The sequence below is a fragment of the Cuculus canorus genome, chromosome 20 (assembly GCF_017976375.1).
Source record: "Cuculus canorus isolate bCucCan1 chromosome 20, bCucCan1.pri, whole genome shotgun sequence".
NCBI lineage: Eukaryota > Metazoa > Chordata > Aves > Cuculiformes > Cuculidae > Cuculus > Cuculus canorus.
Window position 1 is genome coordinate 3,065,427 of NC_071420.1, and position 22,079 is coordinate 3,087,505.

A 22,079-nucleotide genomic window follows, 5' to 3' on the forward strand; every position below is an offset into this window, starting at 1 on the left:
GTTACGTAACGGTGCCGACAAACCCCTGCATCCATTGGAAATGGTTTATTGAGAACGATGGGATTTTCTGTTGTGGGTTTCTTGCTATTAATGCTACTTGAAAACCACTGCAAACCCATGCAATTCCTCACTAAAACAAAGTATGTGCTTCCCGTGCCGGTCTGGTTTAAGGAAAGGCACCCGGTGACGGTACGATGGCGCCAGGCGGGGCAGCACCGCATCCCCCGGCCACTTGGGTTTGTACTAAATCCTCAGTTCCAGGGGTATGGATCACCTTTTGGCTCTGCCTGACGGGATCTTTGCCCACCACCTCACTCTCTAAGTGCCAAAGTGATCCAAGCACCCACTCGGTGGCTGCTCCGACCCGGAGGTGTTGGCAAAGAGGATAATTTGGCTATATTCAAGCTCAAAGGAACACTCTTTGCACAACCCGGTTTTGCTGCCTCCCACTTGCACGCAGCAGAGGGGGTTAAACCAGAAACGGGGAAACCAGCAGTTTTAGTACTTGAAAATTTTATTTTCTCAAATGAGCACCAACACATATTGTAAATATGACAAACAATACGCCTTCCTCTAATACTGAAGAACTATATACAATGTACAAACACGTGAAAAGGTGAAAACCAATTATTTGAAAACAAACAATTGCATTTATTACTGAAGCAAATGACCTGAAAGAATATGCAAAAAAAAATAAAATTAAAATTAAAATACGATCAAAGAAATAAAAGTATACACAGTTTGTAAACACAAGAGCATCAATAGACAGGCTGGTATTGGAAATATCGTCCTTTAGTTCTGTCAGTGGGGAAAGCATTCCCATTTCCTTATGAGAAACAAAACAAAGGACACATACAGTTCGCAAGGATGAGAACAGCTTATCTGTGTTTGTACTTTACACAACGCCATTCTGCCTGCATTTAAATACAGTGATTTTTCTTTTCTGAATTCAAGATGATTTTGTTTCCCCTCTTCTGTTTATTCTTTTTAAACAGGATTTGCCAAACCTACGTCTGCCGTAATGGTTTCTGAGCATTTAATTCCTGAGGCCTCTCACCTGGTGAGAAGAGCTCCTTCCCACTGAGCTGAGCTCCGGTTCTCGCCCGTCTGTTTACCCAGCCGGGTGTTTGCGTGTCATCTTTTCATCCAAGAACTGGTTCACACGGAAACACGATGTTCCTCCCGAAACAAGGAAGTGCAGCGAAATGCATGATTAACACACACTCACAGACAGGTTAGAAGATGCATACAGAGAAAATTCTCACTTGATCATCACAAGAACAACAGGTTTCATTCGTAGGGTTGGGTTGTTTTTTTTTTCCTGTATATTTTTAAATCGTGTGCACCAAACCCAGAGAATTAGAGCGTGCAACAGTTCTTCAGCACTGAAAACAGCTCAGCAAAACACAGTCCAGTGGTTTGTGCTGTTGGTCCACTTTGGGATAAACAAGAGACCCAACGAATTAAAAACAAAGAAGAGGGAGAAGGGGCGAGATTAAAGACAGAAGGGAAAACAAAACAAAAAAAAAAAAGAACTTTACTACCAGAGAGGTAAACTTTTACTCTGATTTGTTACGTAGCAGCCTGGTTTAAAAACAAACAAACAAACAACAAACAGACAAACCCCAGAAGAAAACCAGGATCCATGTCCAAAGACTGATGTTTTAGTTTAAAAACGATGAGTTCAAAATCTCTACCCTCTCCCCCTGTTGCCCGCAGGCAACTGGAAACAGCGAGTCAGAGGGTGCAGCCTATGCTCAATCCTGTTTTCTAGGTCTCGACATCTACTCCACTCCAGCCAATACTGGTGCAAGAGAAAAATTCAGGCCCAGATCCTACAAACCAGATCTCCTCGTGCCCAGCGGAGCCCGGCCAGCGTAGGCGGGACTCACCACGGCAGCGCCAGCCGGCACAGGGCTCAGGACCCAGACGGGACCTCCAACACCAAGCGAGGGTGTTCCACAGGAAAATCCAGACACCGGAGCATCCCCGAGTGCCTGGATCTATCTCCCACCCCACACCTGCCTGGACCTAACCCGGCCACTGCCTGCACCGGAGACCAATTCTGCCAGATGGAAGCAGGAGCGACTCCCGTCTCCTGCCACATCCAGAGGAAAAATGGATCGACTTAAAAGGACAACGTATATTATGATTTTTGTTTCCCTTTAAACATATTATCCAACAAATACAGAAGGAAACAGTATCATTTATAAACAACAAAAAAGTGCTCTCAGGGAGGGGCTTTGAGAAAACAGCACCAAATATATTATTCTTTTTAAAAAAATTAAATATTATTTACAAAAGTATATTTCACAAGATAAGGTGGTTTTTTTCTGCTTTGTATATATTATCATCTGAATATTTATTACAGGGATCAGGATTTCACACCAGATAAGCCACCAGAGCAAAACAATTTACACAAGTCTGAGCTTTGGGGTTGACGGGAGCGATGTAAACTCCAGGGTGGGCGCAGCTCATCAGAGACGAGGCTGCCACAGAAAGAAAAGAGCAAAACTCGCTGCCGTTCTTGTTTTCTTGAAGACATCACCCATGGAAAGCAGCACCACTCGGTGCTCTGCGTTTGGGCATTGCTGCCCGAGAAGGCCGTTTCCACGTGCTGCATCTCCAGCTCAGAAACAACAATCCTACCCTGCTCGCCCTGGTCAGTAGTGAACCAGCTACAGTCAAGCCCCGCGACCGGAGGGATGCCGACAGGGAGGTTCTTTGGTTATGCTCTGAATACATCACTCTGCGAGTCATCAAATCAGCCTGCGATGACTGCGGAAGCTGCCGGCGTACAGCTCGGATCACCCTGTCCGGTACAGGCTCCAAATCCTGTCATGTGTCTTCATACAGTACGTCCCTGATGAGTTAGCAGCGGACTGAGAAGCACTTCATATTTAATGGACAAAGAGCAGAGAACAAACGCCAACGAGCCTCACAAGCCCATCTTTCCTCATTTCCCCGTACAATCTATTACGGTCACTCTATTGATAATTCTCTGGGTGTTGGGGATGTTCCCAAAGAGCCTCACAAACCCATCTTTCCTTATTTCCCTGTACAATCTATTACGGTCACTCTATTGATAATTCTCTGGGTGTTGGAGATGTTGACAGGCACACAGATTTTTTTTTGTACCAGGGCTTGAGGCCAGATTCTCAGCAAGAATAGATCTGTGGATGCTGACAGGACAAAACCAATTAAAACCAGATTAAGATCTTGCCGTATTCAAGCTTAGACTGGTTGCCATTACAAGCACAACCCCCGTGAACGGTTAAAAACAGCCTGGACTGATGGATCATTGTCCTCTCCTGTCCCAAATGTACGGATAAAATTCACCTACATCCGGTGGGTCTCTGTAAGAACTGCTCCCATTTCTTGGAGCAGTTCTCTAGACAGGTCTACCTTTTATATCGCTTTTTTTATAGGCGATCACTCTAAATACCAACACAAACCCATGAGTTCATCTGTGTTCTTTTTCTCAGCCTCATACAAACGATCTGGGGTGATCCGTTACTTCTCCCAGCTCCAGCCAGATGCCCTAAAAAGCTACGTATCTGGGGAACCTGAAGAGCTCTCAAAAGAACAGAGATTACTTCCCACTAGTCAAACCTCAAAACACTGTCATGGATCACCAACCAAAGGACAACAAAATGGGACCAGACCAGCGCCAAAGTCAACGAGACAGTGGGCACTGCACAGGTTTTGATTTCTATTAGATTTTTATCATTGAAGAGAACGTGGATGATGGAAGCAGAGATGGTCAGAAATGAAAGCCGAAGCCATTGTTACACATCCGCAGCAGAAAGGGTGAAGGCAGAAGCCACCTCTTCACAGGCTACGGACAAACAGAGCCACCTCCACCCACTGCAGGAGCTGCAACCAGCCTCCACCTCACTTCTCTCTCCAAGGTTGTACAGGACAGTGGTTCAACACTAAAAACCAGCCTTTGCTTAGGCAGGCCATCAGGTTTGGGTTTCAGCACAAGGACCCAACATGTAAGGTCCATTCTGATCCATAATTAGCGTCTCTGCTCACATTCCCTCCATTTAACAGCAAATTACGCTCTCACCACATCTCTCTGTCCCGATTCCCACAGTGAACTGAGAGCACCTTGGGGGTGGAGGCAAGCAACAACAGATTACAGCTCCAAAGCTTCGGCTTCGTAAGGAGTTACAAACCCCTGCACAATACTCTTTCCTTCTGGATTAAGAAAGATTTCCCCCAGTGGATTAACCTACTTGAAAGAATTCCACAAACAAAAATAAAATTCACTCAGAGAGATAAAACTAATTCAGTTAAATAGTCTTGAGTTATGCACCAGATACTGGCTGGACTGTTGCAGAGCAAACTTCACATTGTCATTTGTGTCTAACACAGCCCCCCTCTCACACATGACGCCCCTTCCCCACCAACCACCTTGGGAAGGGCCACACTAATTAAAATGAAAAAAAATAAAATGGGAAGGACTTGTCCCTTGCAGTTATGATGCTCACACCTAACCCCGTGGTTTAAACTCCAAAGCATGGACAATTTCAGGGGTAGGGGGAAGATGTTTAGTTTCTTTTTTTCTTTACCATCCTCCCGTGCCTGCAACAGGCTTCTGGGAGTCGGAAAAGGGAGGGAAGGTTTTGGGGAGGATACCTCATGGCTTGAAATATCCACCTGTGCAACACTGCTACAACCAGCAGGCTCCTCTGCCCCCTCCTCTCCCCACTCTTGCACCGTTCCTCTGTCAGGCTCCAAGAGCGGAGCCGACGGCCGGGGCTTGGGATTGAAGAAAAAGATTCTGTAACAGCACTGTCGTACTTGCACTTGTGAAGGATTGGTAAAAGATCCCCAAGGACGCTCAGTGGAGGCCGGGAAATCAAGGGGTACCCTGCTTTACTAAGTTTGCCCCCATCCTCCTCTATGTAATTTCCTCTTTCTCACCTAGCACGTGCTTTTTATTTCCTCGCGTCACATCTTCTAAGCTGAAGCTCCAACCCCCTGTGCCTTAAGCAGTTTTCTCCTCCTCTCTGAAGGGCTCAAGAGTCAGGATTTGGTTTCTCCAGCTGTAAGGATGCTCCCCACAGCTGTGTTCTGTTGGGATGTTTGGCCTACCTACCCTGAAACAGCGAGAAAAAGGAGAGGCAGGGAATCTCTCCAGCCTTCAGGTTTTCTCCCCTCGCCCCCATACAACAAGTTCATAAACGGCAAACAAAACACAGAACTGCGATTAGCTTGCGGGGGGAATTGGTTACAACTTGTGCTCAGCCGGCTTAGACTGAAGCTCCACAGATGGAGCAGCGGTTTTACGATTCGGAGAGAACGCAGCCGTGAGGTATTTTTCTGTCCATTTAGACAAGTAGATAGTTTCAAGCCTTGGTTAACCAGGACTTTAAGGAGAAGTACAGTTTCAACTTCTGATGACCTCCCTTTGGGCCCACTCCCCACCCCCTATCACCTTCTCCTGCCCAAAACTCGGGTCTTCCTCCCGCACCGAGACCTTCTGATAAAATGCCACCACAGAGCCAACTTCAGATTGTACTTAAACATTCGGCAACATGGAATGGCTGTCGGGCATTCGGTGCATTCTCTTAGCCAACGCCAGAACAGAGAGAGAAGCAGCCAGGGTCAACTCACAAACAGATACAAAGCAAAGAGACAGAGAGACAGAAATTTAGAGGCCAGTCACCAATAAAGATGGAGAAGGGTGTGAAGATGCTCCCAAATTGCAGAGCCTCTAAATGCATGGAACCAAGCGTTCAGTCACTCTCTCACTCTTGGATATAATGTTCGGTTGGATGGCATTCTCTTACACGCTAGTAGGGCTGGGCTCTTGCCGTTCAATCCCAGCCATTATCCTTGATCATGTGAGCTAGTTCAATGATGTATTTGCCTTCTTTATACTTCTGGCTGCTTTCAAAAGCGTGTTCCTAAAATAAAAACAGAGAAAAAAATCAGATCAAGATGATGTCTGAAAGTCGAGTCGCAGTTACAGATCGAACCTAAGAATACTGGTACAAGTCTTAGCCTTGCCTACAGTGTAGAGCAGTCAAACTGCAGGTCCTCCTGCCGCAAAATTATGTTGGTAGAACCTTAATCTCTGCTTCTAGCTGTCTTTATAGGCTGGAAAAAAAGAATCATCAGCACCATGTAAACGTGCAGCTTTCTGTAGGCCAGCGGCAACTGCTCCTATGCTTCAGGACTCATTGGTGACAAAAATCCCCCTTTCTCTAGGGTGCTCTGAGAATTTATTAATGTTTGACAAGAATGCAGGGTTCCCTCTGATATAACATGCTGTGAAAGCACTAGCATTGGGAACAAGACGGATTTCAGTAAAGTTCACATGGAAATGGTGCAAATGGGCACCAGAGGATGAGAAGGACCCACTCTGGATGCTTGCAGCTCCAGAGACACACAGTGCCTCCGCACTGCAGAACTGGAGAGGTAGGGAAATCTATGGGATCTGTAACCAGGAGGGACTCCCATTATCGAGGCTGCATCCTTAAAGCGGTTCAGCTCCGCTCAGGTCTGCTGTTAGCGTGTACATAATGCATCGGAAATAACGTCATTCCGTGGCTGGAGAGGCTTCTGCTTACTGCAATGTTTATGAAATGTTGTAGTTTGCTTTACAATAAACTCAATTTATGTACTTAGTGCCCATCTCCATTTGTGAGATCCATGCTGTGTTTCTGCAGGGATTCCTACCACATCAATTTTTGATGCTTTGCTTTTTATAGCCTTTCAACTGATTTATTAAACAATATTTCTGTCCAGAGGCCACAGACACAGTACATGTTTTGTTTAGACATTGGTCAAAATGTTTTGACAAACAAGTACACTGTGTGCCTCCTGAAGCTGAAATTAGGATGTAGCATAAGGCTTTATCTGAAGATAATTGAATTTATGAAGAACAAGACACAGCAAGCAGATAAACTCATGCTCAATAGTGTTTCCAGCGGGGAGGACATCGGGTTAATAATATATGGATTGTTCTATTTTTCTGACATTGTCTGGGAAAACAGGCAAAACAAACCACAAAAGACTGACTGAAGGTAGCCTCGCTTATGTCAACTATCACTAAGGGACGCCCACCAACACCCAGCCTACAGGGAATATTCTTAGTAAAAAAACACACCAGCTATGAAGAGCTTCTGCTCTCAACGGATGCAACAAATACAGGAGGGAAAATGGAAATGCTGGACGGAAAAATGATGTGGCTGCAGATCTGAACCCCTATCTCTGGCTCTCAAATTAACGGTCTCTGCATGAGACCATGTTACCATACACACACCTTCAGGAAGGGCTGGAGCAGAGATGCCCGCAGGGAAAACAAATGATACGGATACTCACATATTTCCAACCCAGTGTGGTTTTGCAGTTTTCACAGTAAATATCTGCAACCGCATGTAATCCTGTTAATAACACCCGCTCCTCCGCAGGGCCACAACCCACATTAACTCTGGGGAAAAAGGAGAGACGCTCCCTATTAGCGTGTCTTTCCGCAGCAAGACGCTACAATGAAGCTGACAGCGATTTTATTGCAGTATTTGACAACACAAGCGGGAGGTTCAGGATCCCGAGTGGCACAGCTGTGCCCGAAACAAAGATCTCTTGCGGTTCCCAAACAGAGTGAAAAGGTAAAAGAGAATTTTTATTCAACTGAAAATTCTACAAAGCTTTGAACAGAAGATTAATAACATTCTAGTAAATGGCACTAATTATGCATTTGAGAAAGATTTTCATTTTTAAATTGATAAAATGGTACTCTGACTTGCCCAAATGGAAACTTGAAAAATGTAACTGAAATCAGCAGTTCGTCTGAAAGATATCCTAGGATATCGCCAAAGCTATTTTCAGTTATTGGGAAAATTATACTCCATTTTTACGCTAGCTCTAAAAAGTAAGTTCTTACTTAGATATTATTTGTTCTCTACATTTACGAAACTTTGACTCTTTGGTCATTTTCTTCTCATCTTTTAGCTTGCATTTCTCAGTCTGATGAAGAAAAAAACACCTCCTCCCAACAGCTTATCTGAAACCTCAACATAAAATCAATTACAAATCAGTGCTGTTTTCTGCTCTTTCTCCAACCACTTTTAGCACGCTCCCAAGTCTCAGGCAGAGTTTTTCTACAGGAAGACTATCCTTTTTTTTTCCTTCTTCAGGAGGGTTTTCTTAACTCTATCCTAGGAGATGCAGAGGTGACACATATGAAGTTATACTCACACTGAGTTGAAGAGGTATGCTCGTCCTTGGCTTCCTTGGAAGGACTGAAAGGCAAGAAAACAAATTTCAGTTGGCTGGTTGATAGAAAGAAGGCTAACCCAGGACCTGCCCTCAGTGACCGCATTAATGGTAGTTATAGCAACTGTTAGCCAGAGCCTGAGCAACGCACATCGTTAGAGTCTCGGAGATGGAAAGAGCACAAAGCAAAATGTCAGGAGACGAGCACTGAGGAGCAGAGGTCTCATCCTGCAGACGGAAAGGGAGCAGCTCCCTCCAGCTCTAATGCCTGCCCGTCTCACAGGTTGTACTGGCAGCCCACTGGGAACTCCACCTGACACCACCAGCACTTCCAGTGCCATACAAGCCAAATGCACTTCTCAAGACCTGAGCTGTTTTCTCTCTTATATCCCAGGAATGTCCACTTTCATTCTTTCAATTCTGTTTATGAATTTCACACTACTGCTTCAACCTCACCTGATGCAGCCTGGCTGCCAAATACTGATTTGAACCTCTTTCCTGAAAACAAGGTGCCCACGGAGGCCTCCTGTTGCATTGCCAGTTTTGAAACACTGCTATTGTGCTCGATGGTCCACGAGTTCCCCTCGGGAAGACGGCACAGGCGGGTGTGGAACCCAACGGAGGGATCGAGGCCCTATCTGTGCAAGGTGCTGCGCAAATACAACCTCTACTCTAGAGAATTTACAGAAGACTTTAACCTTGCTGAGGTGTCTGCAAGCCTTCAGATTCCCGCTGATGCCAGGGAGGTCTTCAGGGCTGGATCTAAACACAGGACGAGATACAACCGGGTAGAGATGGATGTGGACAACAGAGAACAGCAGCAAAACCACATCAGATAATCGCTACTGGTGGCACAACCTCTCTGCCCCGTATTTCTCTCAGCATCAACATATAGAGGCAGCGTTTTGGAGACAGTGGGCCAATGCCAGCCCAGCAGGACGCTCCAGGTAGCCGGGACATTTCCAAGAGCCAGCAGGCTCCATGCGCAAGGTTACCCTGTGACTGCACCTCGCTCAGAAGAGCTGGCTCGCACACAGCGAGTGCTACCTGCATTTTTAATGTACTTTGACAAGCACACGCTGAATTAAACATTTGGTGCTTCTGAGCAAGAACATGGTTGCTCTCTGCACGCAAGTTACCTTACAAGATACCTAGGGAACGTATGCACTGAGGGGGAAGGAGCTGGGAAAGTCAGAGAGCAGCTTTTCTGGATCATTTAAACCTTCACCTTGCCAGGAACTTTGGGATATTTAATGGTTTTCTTAAAACCTCAGCTTCTACAGATCAGCAATGATTTCAGACTAAACACTCTCTAAAAGAGGGGAGACAGAATTTTGAGAGAAAAGAGAAATATTCAAGGTTTTATCTCCCGACCCAACTAACAGTGGCCACCTACTTAGTTAAAAGAAAATTGAACCCTGGGGCAGCATAAACACACTTTCCTCATGTCACATTAGGCAACCTCCGGGAAGCCACAGCCCCTTTCCAGGACGTTGCCTTCCACCAGCCCAGCCCTAGAGATGCGTCCCTACACCTGCCCAACAGAGAAGCAAAATCAAAGTCATGCCCGAGAAGCCTGTGGATGGATCTGGACCCCACGTTTTACATCCATACTCATCGACTGCCTCCTCCGCGCTGTGTGTCTCCCAGTTTCCAGAGCTGCAGCCCCAGCACCAACCCATTAACTCCAGTAAGTGTTTCTTGAGTGCTGCCTGGGGAAAGGGCAAGCAGCTCTGTAACAGCCCGCAAGACATTCTCTCCACCCCGAGTCCTGCTCACGTGGAAGGCAGAGGCAGGAAATTCACTCACCAGCAGGAAAATGTAAACTACATTAAAGGCGCAGTTTAAATCTGCCCTGACAAGAGAACAAGTCCAGCCTCTCACGGTGCTTAGGCTGCTGCCCTGCTTGGTGCCAGGCACTCTCCAGAAGCGGAGCAGGCCCACCGCAAGTTCCCCAATCGTACCCAAAAGGCTCCTTTCCAGAGAGAAGAAGCACCTCTGTGGGCCAACGCAGCGCCAAGGGGGTGCAGGCAGGGAGCCACATCCAGCAATGAAAGCTGCCTGTGAGGTCTGGGTCGCAGCGAGGGCTCTGCCAGCTATAAAGTCACTGCAAAAGAATTGACTCCTGGAGGAATAGCTATTCTTCAGAGGACTCTGAAGCCCAATATTACTTGCCACCCAGGGCACAGAAGAGCCACTCTGGATCCAGAGAGGACACCTAAGGCACTTGGATATCTTTTTTGCTCAGACAAAAGCAGTGCCCTGAGGAATGCTGCTTTACTTGAGCAAGAATTAAATAGGACACATGGCTCAAGCATGTTTGTGTAATTGCATTTATTAGAGAGGCTTCTTCTAATCCTTCTGCAGCACTCAAGTTCTGTATCACTGTTATTGTCAGCTGGCTGATACCTCTGTGCCAACGAGGTCCAGCCTGGCTGCCACAAAACACAGGCTGCATTGTTTCCACGTCCTGTGTGGTACCATCGTCGGAATCGACACAGCGCTGGTGCCCCCAGGCTGGAAAGAAGAGTCCAAGGCAACACTGTACCTCGCTACAGCAAACAGCAGGGGCACCGGCTGTCCAGGCTGCAAAAGAGCGATACAGCCTGGAAGGACGGACTGCGGATGGGGTACAGGGATGAAACAGAAGGTCCCACAGCAACATGTGTGCCATCAAAGCAAAATGAAAACAGATGAAGCTCGCTAAGCATCCAATCCTTCCCAGTAAATACTTTTCCATAAACACCAAAGTGACTAAGTTTGCCAATAACAACAACCATGGGAGCAAAGTTTTTATTGGTACAGAAACAGGATTTTCCGTTACTGCTGTACAAAGGCCTGTCTTTAATAAACAACAAAACCAAACCCATCAGCTTTGTGTTTGAGGCTGACTGGACACTATTCCAGCCCACTCCCAAGGGACAGTAGCATCCGTTCAGAGATGCCCTTTCGTCCAGCTCGAGCCAGAGCTTTAGGGTATCTAAGGGTGGTCACTGCAAACAAATAATCACATTCATCATCTCCTGCCCAAGCAGAACTTTTCAACATACGACTGCTCAGCTTTCAGTGCTGACTTAATATTCACGCTCCTGCCAGCTATGGAGTTGGCAAATCACATAAGAAGTGAGCAAGGTCTGACTACCACCTTAAGTTCACCAGTGCATTTGCTCTCTACAAGACTAAGCTGACTGTGTCTTTATAAAGGTAGCACAGGCAGGTTTTATCTGGATGTTGTAACCTCAGCATTTTCTGGAGATGTTCCTTCTCTTCTGGATTCCAGAAAAACTGGCACACACTGCAAAGAGCACCATGAAGTCAGAAGAAACAGATCTATTTATACACAAACAGATGTTCCTGTCTTTGTTTTTATTTTAAGAGATTTCCATGAGAGGCTTGGTTTTCCCTGAACACTGACAGTCAGCAGCAAGACCTACTTTCTATGCTATACATTTTCTCTGTGTAGGTTTTCCTGATACGCAATCCAAGGTGTATCCCACACGGATGCTTATAAATCCAGATTTCTTAGTCTCTAAAACAACAGTTCCTGGCACCACTTTCCAGCTGAAAGAAATGGAAAGGATTTATTTATTGTTGTTTCCCACTGAAAGCTCAAGAACATATTTTTCTCTGCACTGCTAAGGCTCAGTGTCTGGCTGGAAACACGTCTGCATGTGCCAGCAACAAAGCTCTGCCTCCTGTCCTGCCCGAGCCCTCTGAAAAACAATACACGCTTTTGATACGTGTAATACACAACAGCTTTCTCCTCCTGACTGCTCACATTCAAAACCCTCCCTCACTCCTGAGTGCCCCTCTCAGCTTGGAGGCACCTAAAAGCTGCAGACCCCAAGAGTGCTGATTTGAGTATCCAGGTGGGAAGCCACAAACCTGGAGTTATCTCCTTGGCTGTAGATCCCTGCCTGGCAAGCATCTCTCCTTACAGCAGAAGCTCCGCGTTAAGATGCCTTTGGCAGCTGCTCTGGTTTAAGAAGTTCCCATCACCCAATCTGCAGACACTCAGCTGTGCTGATTCCAAATTAGATCTGTAAAATCATGATTTATAAAAACAAAGACTTGGGGGGGGTGGGTTAAGGGCAATAATTCTTTCTCCTCGTCCCACATCACGGATCCAGTGTAAAGGGCAATCGCACAGACTACTTCATAATCGCAGTATGGGGGCAGACACAGTTGCTCTGAGTAGGAAGTTCTCAAACTACGTTTGCTGGCAAAGCACCACAGTGCAGAACTGCAGCTCCAGTGAGAGATACTCTGCAGGACAGGGAGTCTGGGTTTCACAGAAGCTGTTAAACCAGATCTGCCACAGAAGGAAGCGTAACATGCAGCCAGCAACTAAGAAGCGCCAGCTCCTTTGTGGTAGACATTCTGCTTGCTGGAGGTGGACTCAGCCTGCAACACTCAAAGCTGAATCCTTACATATTCAACACTCATGACCTTGGGAACTGCCAGTTTAGTTTAGTCCATTTGTTATATCCTGGGCTCAATTTGAAGTGCTGGATCCACTATTCCGTTTGCTATGAGCAGGATGCACGGCTCCTTCAGAGCCTTCATCGGTGCAGCAACATCACGCAGACAACCACCCACGCAGAGAAGGGCTCTGCCTCTCCATCACTCTACACTGTTTCACTTTCCACCTGCGTTCCCACCGCCACCAGACCTTCGCATTTGCTCATTCCCATTACTGAAGAGACAGAAGGAAATTTTTACACTCAATCAGTGCAGCCAGGGAAAGGCACGAATTCTGAACGCGTTCCAAACACGCCTACACTTCATGCCCCTTTTCCCTCGTACCTGCAGCTTCTCATTCACTGTGCAGCCCACTCAGCAGTTCCACACACTGAACAGACGATAGGATTAATACCCCAAGTCTTTGTGCCAGCATTTGACAACAGGCTAAACACAAAAAGAGCTGGCTGGAATCATCTGGAAAAATAGGAAGCAGTTGCCAGGACTAAATGGCTACATACTGCTGCTTGTTCCCTGCAGACTGCAGCAGAGAAACCCCCCACTTACCTATATCCAGCTGGCAGCCTTTTAGGAAACCAATAAAATCAAAACAAAAAGTCGACTGATCCCAAAAAGGTACAAGGAGAAAAAAAGGAACAGAGTGTGCCCTTCCATGCTCTTGAAAGTGACAAGTAATTCTCACTGCAAGGATGCAAACAGGAACAGAAGGCTCGAAGCCACCGCCGGAGATCAAGAGCAGCCAGCACATCCTAGACAACGTGAAACGGTAGCATCGGGAGAAGCTAAATGACCACAGGCACCTGCCCTCTTCAAAAAGAGCACATTTCCTGTGCTTGTGTTATCCCCACCGTGACAGAGCAGTTTAGTGAGTATAAGAAACAGTCTATTATGAACTCCCGGGTTTAAGAGGCACTGAAGTCTGGGAGAGAACAATCCATCCAACAATCTACTCAGAGATACCTCTGCTATCACTGATTTCCCACATACACATCCAACTTTTATCTTTAAGTTACTACAGCCATTCGCACAACACTGATTGTAAGATTTATCTATTCTTGATGCTCATTTCACCCTTAAACACGTAAAGATGAGATGTTCTCATAAAATACAACCTGAACAGGTAGAGGAGACCTTCAAGTACAACCAAAGCATGACGCCAATCCAACAGCAGTGCACACAAGTTTGCTTATAAAGATCTGCACCGTTTTGGGCTCTCCTTGCACACCTCCAGCTTCCTTGAGTACTTTATCCCAATTCCCATCAGCTGCTATCCCACCTAACATCCTTAAGTGCCTTAATGGCACTTTTGAAGCCCTACTAATTATCTATTTAATCAAGGCATTGTTGCCTTAGTCCTGCAATGGGTTTAGAGGAACCATTAACTGCGTGGCAGCAGCACTGGGTGCACGGCAGCTCTCAGAGCCTGCTTGTGAGCCACCAAACGGGGGAAAGAAAGCTGGGAGAGCTGAACTGTGAAAATACCTGCTGCGGATTCCAGGGCTGCACCAGGCGGTGACAGTCATTCCAGCCATCTACTCCCATCATATTCAAGCATTTCCCAAGGGAACACGAGTTCAATTACTTGGTCCCCGTATCCACGCAGACTACAGAGACCTCCTCGGGGTTCATTAATTCCACCTTGTTCTTCCTCACAGAAGGGACAGTCAATGATCAGATTAAAGCGAGATTCAATTTTGCTCTGATTACGTAAGACACAGACCCACGTCAAGGGGACCGGTGACATTATTCCACCTCGTGCACAGATGTGACCTTACCCTGTTCAAACCGTGTTCCTGAGTTTTAATTGAGTTTTAACATGGGTCCTTAACGCTATTCAGAGCCCAGAGTCGATATGGAATTAGTGGACCAAACTCATCTCTGAGGTAATTCAATTAATCCAGCACGGCCTTATTCGCCAGCAGTTTACATTGCGTGGTTACACTGTGAATAAACGTATTTCACCCTAGGAACAGCTACATCCAAGCAGTTTTACACCGTATTTATATCTCAGGTTACGTAGTCTGTGAGAAGGACAGTACACAGACTGGAAAGATGAGCGATATTACTATATAGCTTTTCTTTATTCCAACGGGAGATGTTACTACAAGTTTTTATCCTGCCTCCTGGCAGCAGACGGTGTTCATTCGACCCCCTCGCTCCCTCCACACCCGACACAAGCAGGAGCCAGACTCTGATAAGAGCCTTTTGTCCTAACAGGAACAGACTCAGCACTTTCACTGCACAGGATAGGTGGGGAGAGGCTGCAGCCAGACAGTGCGGAAAGTCTAAACACACACCCGCAAAAACACCCGCAGGCCATCCCACTGGCATCACCGCTGCCCGTGAAATCCACTCGCTGCTGCTCAGAAAAGGCCATTGGTGAAGCTGGCAGGGAAAAGGTGAATTTAATGGAGCAAATTATTAGCAACTGAAGAACCTCACGCTCCTGCTGTAGCCTGCTTTTGTGGGAAAAGCATCCATTCCTGCCTTGCGAGTGGGAATCTCACCCCTTGGAAGTGTTTCACCTTGGAAAAGCCACGCTGTGTGAGCTGGATCCGAATCCTCCACCTCCTGCGCCACAACCAGAAGAGACTGAAGGGCAAACTTTGCAAAGAGGCTGAAAGAAGTTAGCTGTCACTGCAGCTGAAGCGCGCTTCAGACCTACTGCAGCCTACAGGAGCTCTCTAGCGCTCATACAGCTTTCACATCACAGACTCTTCTTTCTGTGCTCTGGGTTTCAGTGCTCCAGGGCTACCTGACAGCCTCTCCCCTCCTCATCCTTAAAATACTCAGCTTGCCTCAAAATTCAGGCAAATTCATGCAGCAGTTGTTTTTTTTTTTTAATAAGAACTTAAAAAAAAAAAAGCACAGCAAAAAAACCTGTTTTAAGTGAGATTCTTTCATCATTTCGCATTTCTAGGAGCTGAAACTGAGAAAAATCAGCTCTGGTCACAAGGCTCACAAATATGCTAAGGAAAAACTATCTCGAAGCACGAGACGGTATTTGGCACAACTCTGGAGTGTTATCTCCATAATATCAGCGCTGCTTAGGAAAACGGATAACAAGCAGGACCGCACAGATGCTGATCCCATCAGAAGCAAACCATGAAACGCTGCTCTGTCCTGTTGATCAGAGCAGCTCCCAGATCCACGTCAGCACAACACAAAGGTGACACCAACGCTCCAACGGGGCTATGTTGCTCCCAGGCAGATCAGCTGCATGAATGGATGGAAATGCGTCAGGATCCAGGAGCGAATCCCTAGTTATTAATTCATCCATCTGTACGGCTGTCCATTATTTCCAGAGGGGGAAGCAAGAGGCTTCTTACAAAGGGAAATTTTATATGGCAGAGAAGAAATCTCTTCAGAAGCTTTGCAATTAACGAAGATCAGTACTTAGAGAAACATAAATTGCCCAAAAATTGAGAGTTTTGGGGTTTTTGTCATTGCAGAGATTTCTAACACAATTTAAGCCATCACTCGGCTAAGCTAAAGCAGGAGCAAAGCTCTGTAGATCATGTCAAAACCCCAAAAGCCGTTGCAACTGCTCTATTCCTTCTCCCTCCAGCACGCCCGGCAGGCTCCCCTCCAGCCTGTGACTGTGTTCAAACGCAACTGCTGTTAAGTCTCATCATGTTTTCCTCAGCCCTGTGCTATTCTACCTCCTTAACAACGCCCTAAGGCTGGTGGACTCTGCTCTTATTTATTTTTAAGTGTGTTTCTAGCCCACAGACGTCAGAGTGAAATTTCAAAACGCGAATGCTAAAGGCACAAATAACTGGAGGCAAATAAACAGAGGCACCAAATTTATTAGCGCTATAAAACTTCAGTATATTTTGGGGCTTCTCTCATGATTTTGATGGTCCCTGGTCACCGCTGCTGTTGTGTCTCAAAACTTGACTTTAAGATGAAAAAGGATGGAAATACTGTGGGAAACAAAGCAGTGAAGTATCAGAGTAATTGCTTTTAAAAGTAAACACTGCAGGAGACAGATTCCCAGTCTGCTCTGCAACCCAAGCAGGGGAGGACAGATGTCTGTGACTAAAAGCCCTGCAGCCCCATGACAGCAGGGAGCACAGGCACCACAGCAGGCAGTCACTGCTCCCTTCCCCTCCTGTTCAGATTCCCTCTGCCAAAGGAAAATCCATTCCTGCATGAAAACAGCACTGGGCAAACCTGAGGAAGAAGGGCAGCACAGCTTCTAAGAGCACGGATGGCAGGCACACACCCTCGTGTCAGATCAAGAACTCAAGATTTATCAGGCGCCTTACAGATAGGGAAGGGAATTTAGCATCAAGTTCTTTGACCAGGTCCCGTCATCTTCTTGTTGGGTATACACTTCATTTCCAGTCCTTCCCACGCCTCTGGCTGGCAGGGAAGACAGTGCTCTATAAGAGCATTATAGCCACCTCCCAGCACTTAGAGGGAGCCTCCAGGAAAGCTGGGGAGCGGCACTTTGTCAGGCAGTACGGGGATTGGATGAGGGGAAACGGTTTTAAGCTGCAAGAGAGAAGATTTAGGCAAGATATGAGGAAGAAATTTTTCATGGTGAGGGCAGTGAGGCACTGGCATGGCCTTCCCAGAGCAGTGGTGGCTGCCTCATCCCTGGGGATGTTCAAGGCCAGGTTGGATGGGGCTTGGAGCCCCTGATCCAGTGGGAGGTTGGATCTGGATGGGCTTTAAGGTCTCTTCCAACCCAAGCCATATTATCATTCTATAATACAAACGAAGAGTGCAGGCAAGACTCTCCTCTATCTCATGGGAAACTGATCTCTTTTTTTTGGGGGAAAAAAAGATCTAGGCTTTTCTAGGAATCTTCACCAGCTTCTGGAACTACACACGCACTGACACCAGACTGCTTAACCAGGCAAAAATATGAGACAGAGCATTGCCTAAGGAGCATTTATTACCCCAAGAAGATGGAGTGGGGAGAATGAGCAGAGACACAGGGCACTCCAATCGATAAGCCAAGCCAGCCTGCGGAAGCAGTGCTGTATTGAAGACAGGAAGCCACAAAATCATGTGCACAGAATGACCACAAGTTAATTCCTGCCTGACGACAAGCAGAGACCGCTTGCGCAGAAAACCAACATTTACCCAAGGAGAACTCCCAAAGCGTGCCGGCTGGCAGAAGCAATGTTTATTTGCATGAAGCAGGAGCACTGCCATGAGCTCTGGAGAAGAGCAGCCCATTCCCACAGGCAGTGCCTAAACACAGACTGTAACCTCTCCGTTCACTGTACGATCTACGTGACTGAGGATGGGAGAAGGAAATAAAGATCTGCATCCTCCAGGTCTTCACGCTGGGTCTCAGGCCATACTGCTGGCTAAGCTTGATCCTCCACCTCCACAGCCTCACTGCCCACAGGCACCAGCATTGCCCAATCTGCAGGAAGTTCAAGGGAGTTGAGATGAGTTTGGTATCTCTAACACGTAAGTCAGTGACGTCCACCAAACGTAAGCCTTTATGCTTTGGTATGTAGAAGGACAACATGGAGAGAAGCACTGTTATTTACTAAGAAAAACTACTGAAGATGAAAACAGAGCCCCTGGGTGTCTTTATGGATACAGAGAGATGAAAAATGCATTTTATTCTGATGAATTTGCAATTGCTACAGCAGCAGCTGCGGGGTCTTCCCCCCGATTGAGTGCTGCTGTCTCCCCGTAGGTTGATGCTGGCTCAAAGCATCCAAAAATCAAGTCATTTTAGTATAAAAAGGGGTGGCAGGGGGAAGGGTAAAGCCATTTCTTTCCACATTAATTACTGCTACTGCATGGGTTTTAGAGATAAACAGAAGACAGAACTGGGATGGAAGATGGAAACTGCTAATGCAACAAGTTATTTAATTAGCGGCATAATAGCGTCTGTCCATCTATCAGTAGAATGCTGTATTGCATTAATACAGCCGCTAAGCTCACAATAGCGCTGATGATGACGGTGAGCGCAGACTGGCTTTTCAGCAAAAGCAGATCCGCCCAGGGCAGCAGCTATTCCCTGTCGCCAGATAAGATTCAGCACAGTGAGATGAAGCCACCCTACGTCCACCATACTGCTGAGAACGTTCAGTCTGTTGCCTAAATTCTGAATGTTTATCTCTACTATGAGACTACAGTAGCATTTCCTGCTACTATAAAATGAGACTGCAATAGAAAATATCACAAGAGACTCCTCGGGGTCTTCTACCCAAGAGGCTGTATGTGAAAAAGCTCCCACCTGTAGCCCCTCACTCATGTACACATGCGAGTAAATAAGAGATTCAACCAGAAGAGATTCAAACTCAGGAGTTTTGAGTCTCCCGTCTCTGTGTCCTGGGCTTGCCCTTACAACTATAAATCACATTAAAAGTGCACACCTGCATGGGAAGTTCAGCGGGCAGGTCACCCTGTCAGCAAACAATCCAGCCTGCTGGCATCTCCTCCTCTTCCAACTGCACAGGCCGACAACTGAAGCACCCAACAAGCCCAAAAAGGCTCAAACCCGATCAACTCCGCGCTCCATTTGTTCAGGATTTGCAGCAGTTGCAGCAAACCCCCTGATGATTCACCGTCCTTCGTCCCTGGCAGCTCCCTGGATAATAAATGGGAACAATATTTTATTTATGCCCAGGTCATCAATTCTAAGGCGGAGGAAGCAGCAGATGAAAGGAGAGTTATCTCCATGAAGAAAGTGATGGATTAGAAAAATCCATTTTTACCCCGTGCCTCCTCTGTGACAAGGAATTCTAAATCGTTTGGAATTATTACTTTTTTTTTTCCTTCTTTTTTGGAACAGAATGAAATATTTTTAAAATCATACAGCAATTAAATGTTGTATAAATACAATTATACGAGGAGGTACAAATTACCTTGGACTCATTCTATTAAACAACCACATCCCAACTGAAAAAAAGGGGCCTGATCCTGACTGTCTTCAGATCCCATTATGGGTAACAGGAACTGAAGGAGCATAGTGATTTGTAGAGTAAGCCCCAGAGGAAGCAATTACACAGGACAGAGATCTAATTTAGGTAGCTGTGCTACAGAATAGGTACTACAAATGCTCATTACACCGCTCAGATTTCATATCCTGACTTTTTCCTGCAAGGGGCAGTTTAGTTTGTTTATTCTCTCCCAAAGAAAGGCTTCTCAGAGCGGATGAGAGGTACTCAAACGACCCGCTCCTCTCCTCCCCGCTGCAATACAGGCCAGCAACAGGAAGGACAGCAAACACGGATCTGTCCAGTAAAGGTCCTGGGGATAAGTTTGATTGCAGAGACCATCTCTGCCTCATCAACACTCAATTTCCTGGCCAAGGCACTGAAGGAAAAGGCTCCCATCTAACAACTTTGCACGTTGTTCTACTGAGAACTGAAGTCCTCTCAACCCACATCTCGTTTTAAACTTACCAGAAGTCAAGAACTACTCCTGCCTTCCCCCAAGTTCACAGCAGCGTAATGAAAAGCTAAAAACCCCTAAAGACACCTAACGGAATCGCTTTGCTGTTTATCACTTACAGCTTGAACTCTGGCTATACTTGCAATTAAAAGCAAGCTCCGAGTGATACCTAAAAGTGACAATTCATTAGGGAACAAGAGCAGAAAAGCAGGATCTAAAAGCTACTGGAGAGCTTCTAGAAATGTGCATAAAACTGATAAACCTGGTGCATAAAGAGCTAGCAGCAAATAAATGCTTACCGCGTGGTGCTGAGCCAGTAAGAATAATGCAGTTATGAAATATGTACTGCATAAAGATGTTACTGCTGAGTCTGAGGCTGGCACAACGAAACCAGCCCCACTTCCATTCCTAAAAAGATGCTGAAGCACTAAAGACATAGGAGAGAACCATAAAAAAATCATATAGAACTGGAAAAACAAGCAACAATGTGTCTTGACAAAGGTGAATCTGGCCTGTCAAAAGTGATCGAGAGCAACCTTGATTGCTGTATACCACAACCTTTCATCAGGAGAAAAAAAAGTAGGTACTAGGGATCTATTTCATTGGCAGAAGAATGAAAATAATGGCCACTGACAAGGAAGCACAAGGCAGCCAAATAAAAATTCAAAGTCTCCAATTTTTAATACTACAGATGATTAACCACTGCAAAATATGACCAAGGGGAGCCGTGAATTTTCCTTCTTGAAGTCTTCCAATCAAGACCGAGTACGTTTTCTGAAAGGCACGCCACAATCCAGATGAAATCCGCTGGCCCATGCTGTACAGGAGGTCAGATGTGATAATCCGATATCTCCTCCTGGCCTTAAGGGTTCATTAGTGGGAGGCTGGGAACTTAAATCCATATTTGGGAAAATGTAAGATCTACTTTTAAAGCAAGAAGAAATCCCACGTAATGAAAAACAGTACAAACTTCACCCATGAAAAAGGGATACTCTCCTCATCCCAAACAGCTTTTTCCTACGATGGAAGCGTGGGATTTTCCCTTCACTAGCCTTGGACGCTTCCTAAATGCATCCTCCTTTTTCCATTTGATTAAAGTTTTGACACAACCACACTGTAATTTTAGGATTATTGTTCTAGTTTGTGTGCATACTCCCTCTGCCCCAGCAAACAACTTCATGTCTTCAAGGTGAACTGACACACAGACACCAGTTGGTTCATGAGAAGTAAAGCATGAAGAACATCACACCACCTTGCCCACGTACTCAGAAAGAAAAAAAGACTAAGAAACCAACTCAAAAAGCCCAATAATTGCGTTTATTCACCTATACATGGTGCAGCAAATGACTCCAATTAGCTGAATTCATCCACAACTTACCTGAAAGCCAGCATCAAAGTTTCTAATCCATTTAAGATCTGCCAGTTGCAACAGGGAGCAAAATGTGATGCTTTCAGCATGCCACAAAGCTGGTGCCAACAAGCTCTGGCTCCAGAAGTCTGCTAGCCAAGGAAGCTGCTGGCCACAATGACTGGGAGCCAGATTTGCTTAAAAACCCTGCAACTCCTGTCCCAGAAGACAGAAAAAAGCTTCTAAGTGTTCTCTAGAATCACAGAACCATTAAGGTTGGAAAAGACCGCTAAGATCATCCAGTCCAACACCACTGTGCCTATTAAACCATGCACCGAAGTGCCACGCTGACGTGTTTATTGAGCCCCTCCAGGGATGGTGACTCCACCGCCGCCCTGGGCAGCCTCTGCCAGGGCTTCACCATTCTTCCAGTAAAGAAATTTTTCCTAATATCCAATCTAAATCTCGCCTGGCGCAATTTGAGGCGCAATTTCCTCTCGTGCCCAGCTAACAATCAAAACCCAGCTGAGAAAGTCCGGCATTCACAAGTTCTCCATTTTGCCTAAATTCTCCGTGCTGGAGGAGCTACAGCCTTTTGCATTGATGGATTTCACATTCATGTTCAGTAACGGTCCTGTGCAGA

At 46.1% G+C, this 22,079-nt stretch overlaps 1 protein-coding gene across 2 annotated transcripts in view; it reads right to left on the minus strand.

Moving 5' to 3' along the window:
- Positions 1–1,288: 1,288 nt before the first annotated feature.
- YPEL2 (yippee like 2) overlaps positions 1,289–22,079 on the minus strand; it is a 37,381-nt gene continuing 16,590 nt past the window's right edge. For both annotated transcript variants that reach the window (XM_054084817.1, XM_054084816.1), the window contains 3 exons: positions 8,215–8,258; positions 7,339–7,447; positions 1,289–5,918 (listed from right to left, as the gene is read on the minus strand). In XM_054084817.1, coding sequence (XP_053940792.1) covers positions 5,829–5,918; positions 7,339–7,447; positions 8,215–8,258 — 243 coding nt within the window. In that variant the 3' untranslated portion in view covers positions 1,289–5,828. The remainder of the gene's footprint in view (positions 5,919–7,338; positions 7,448–8,214; positions 8,259–22,079) is intronic.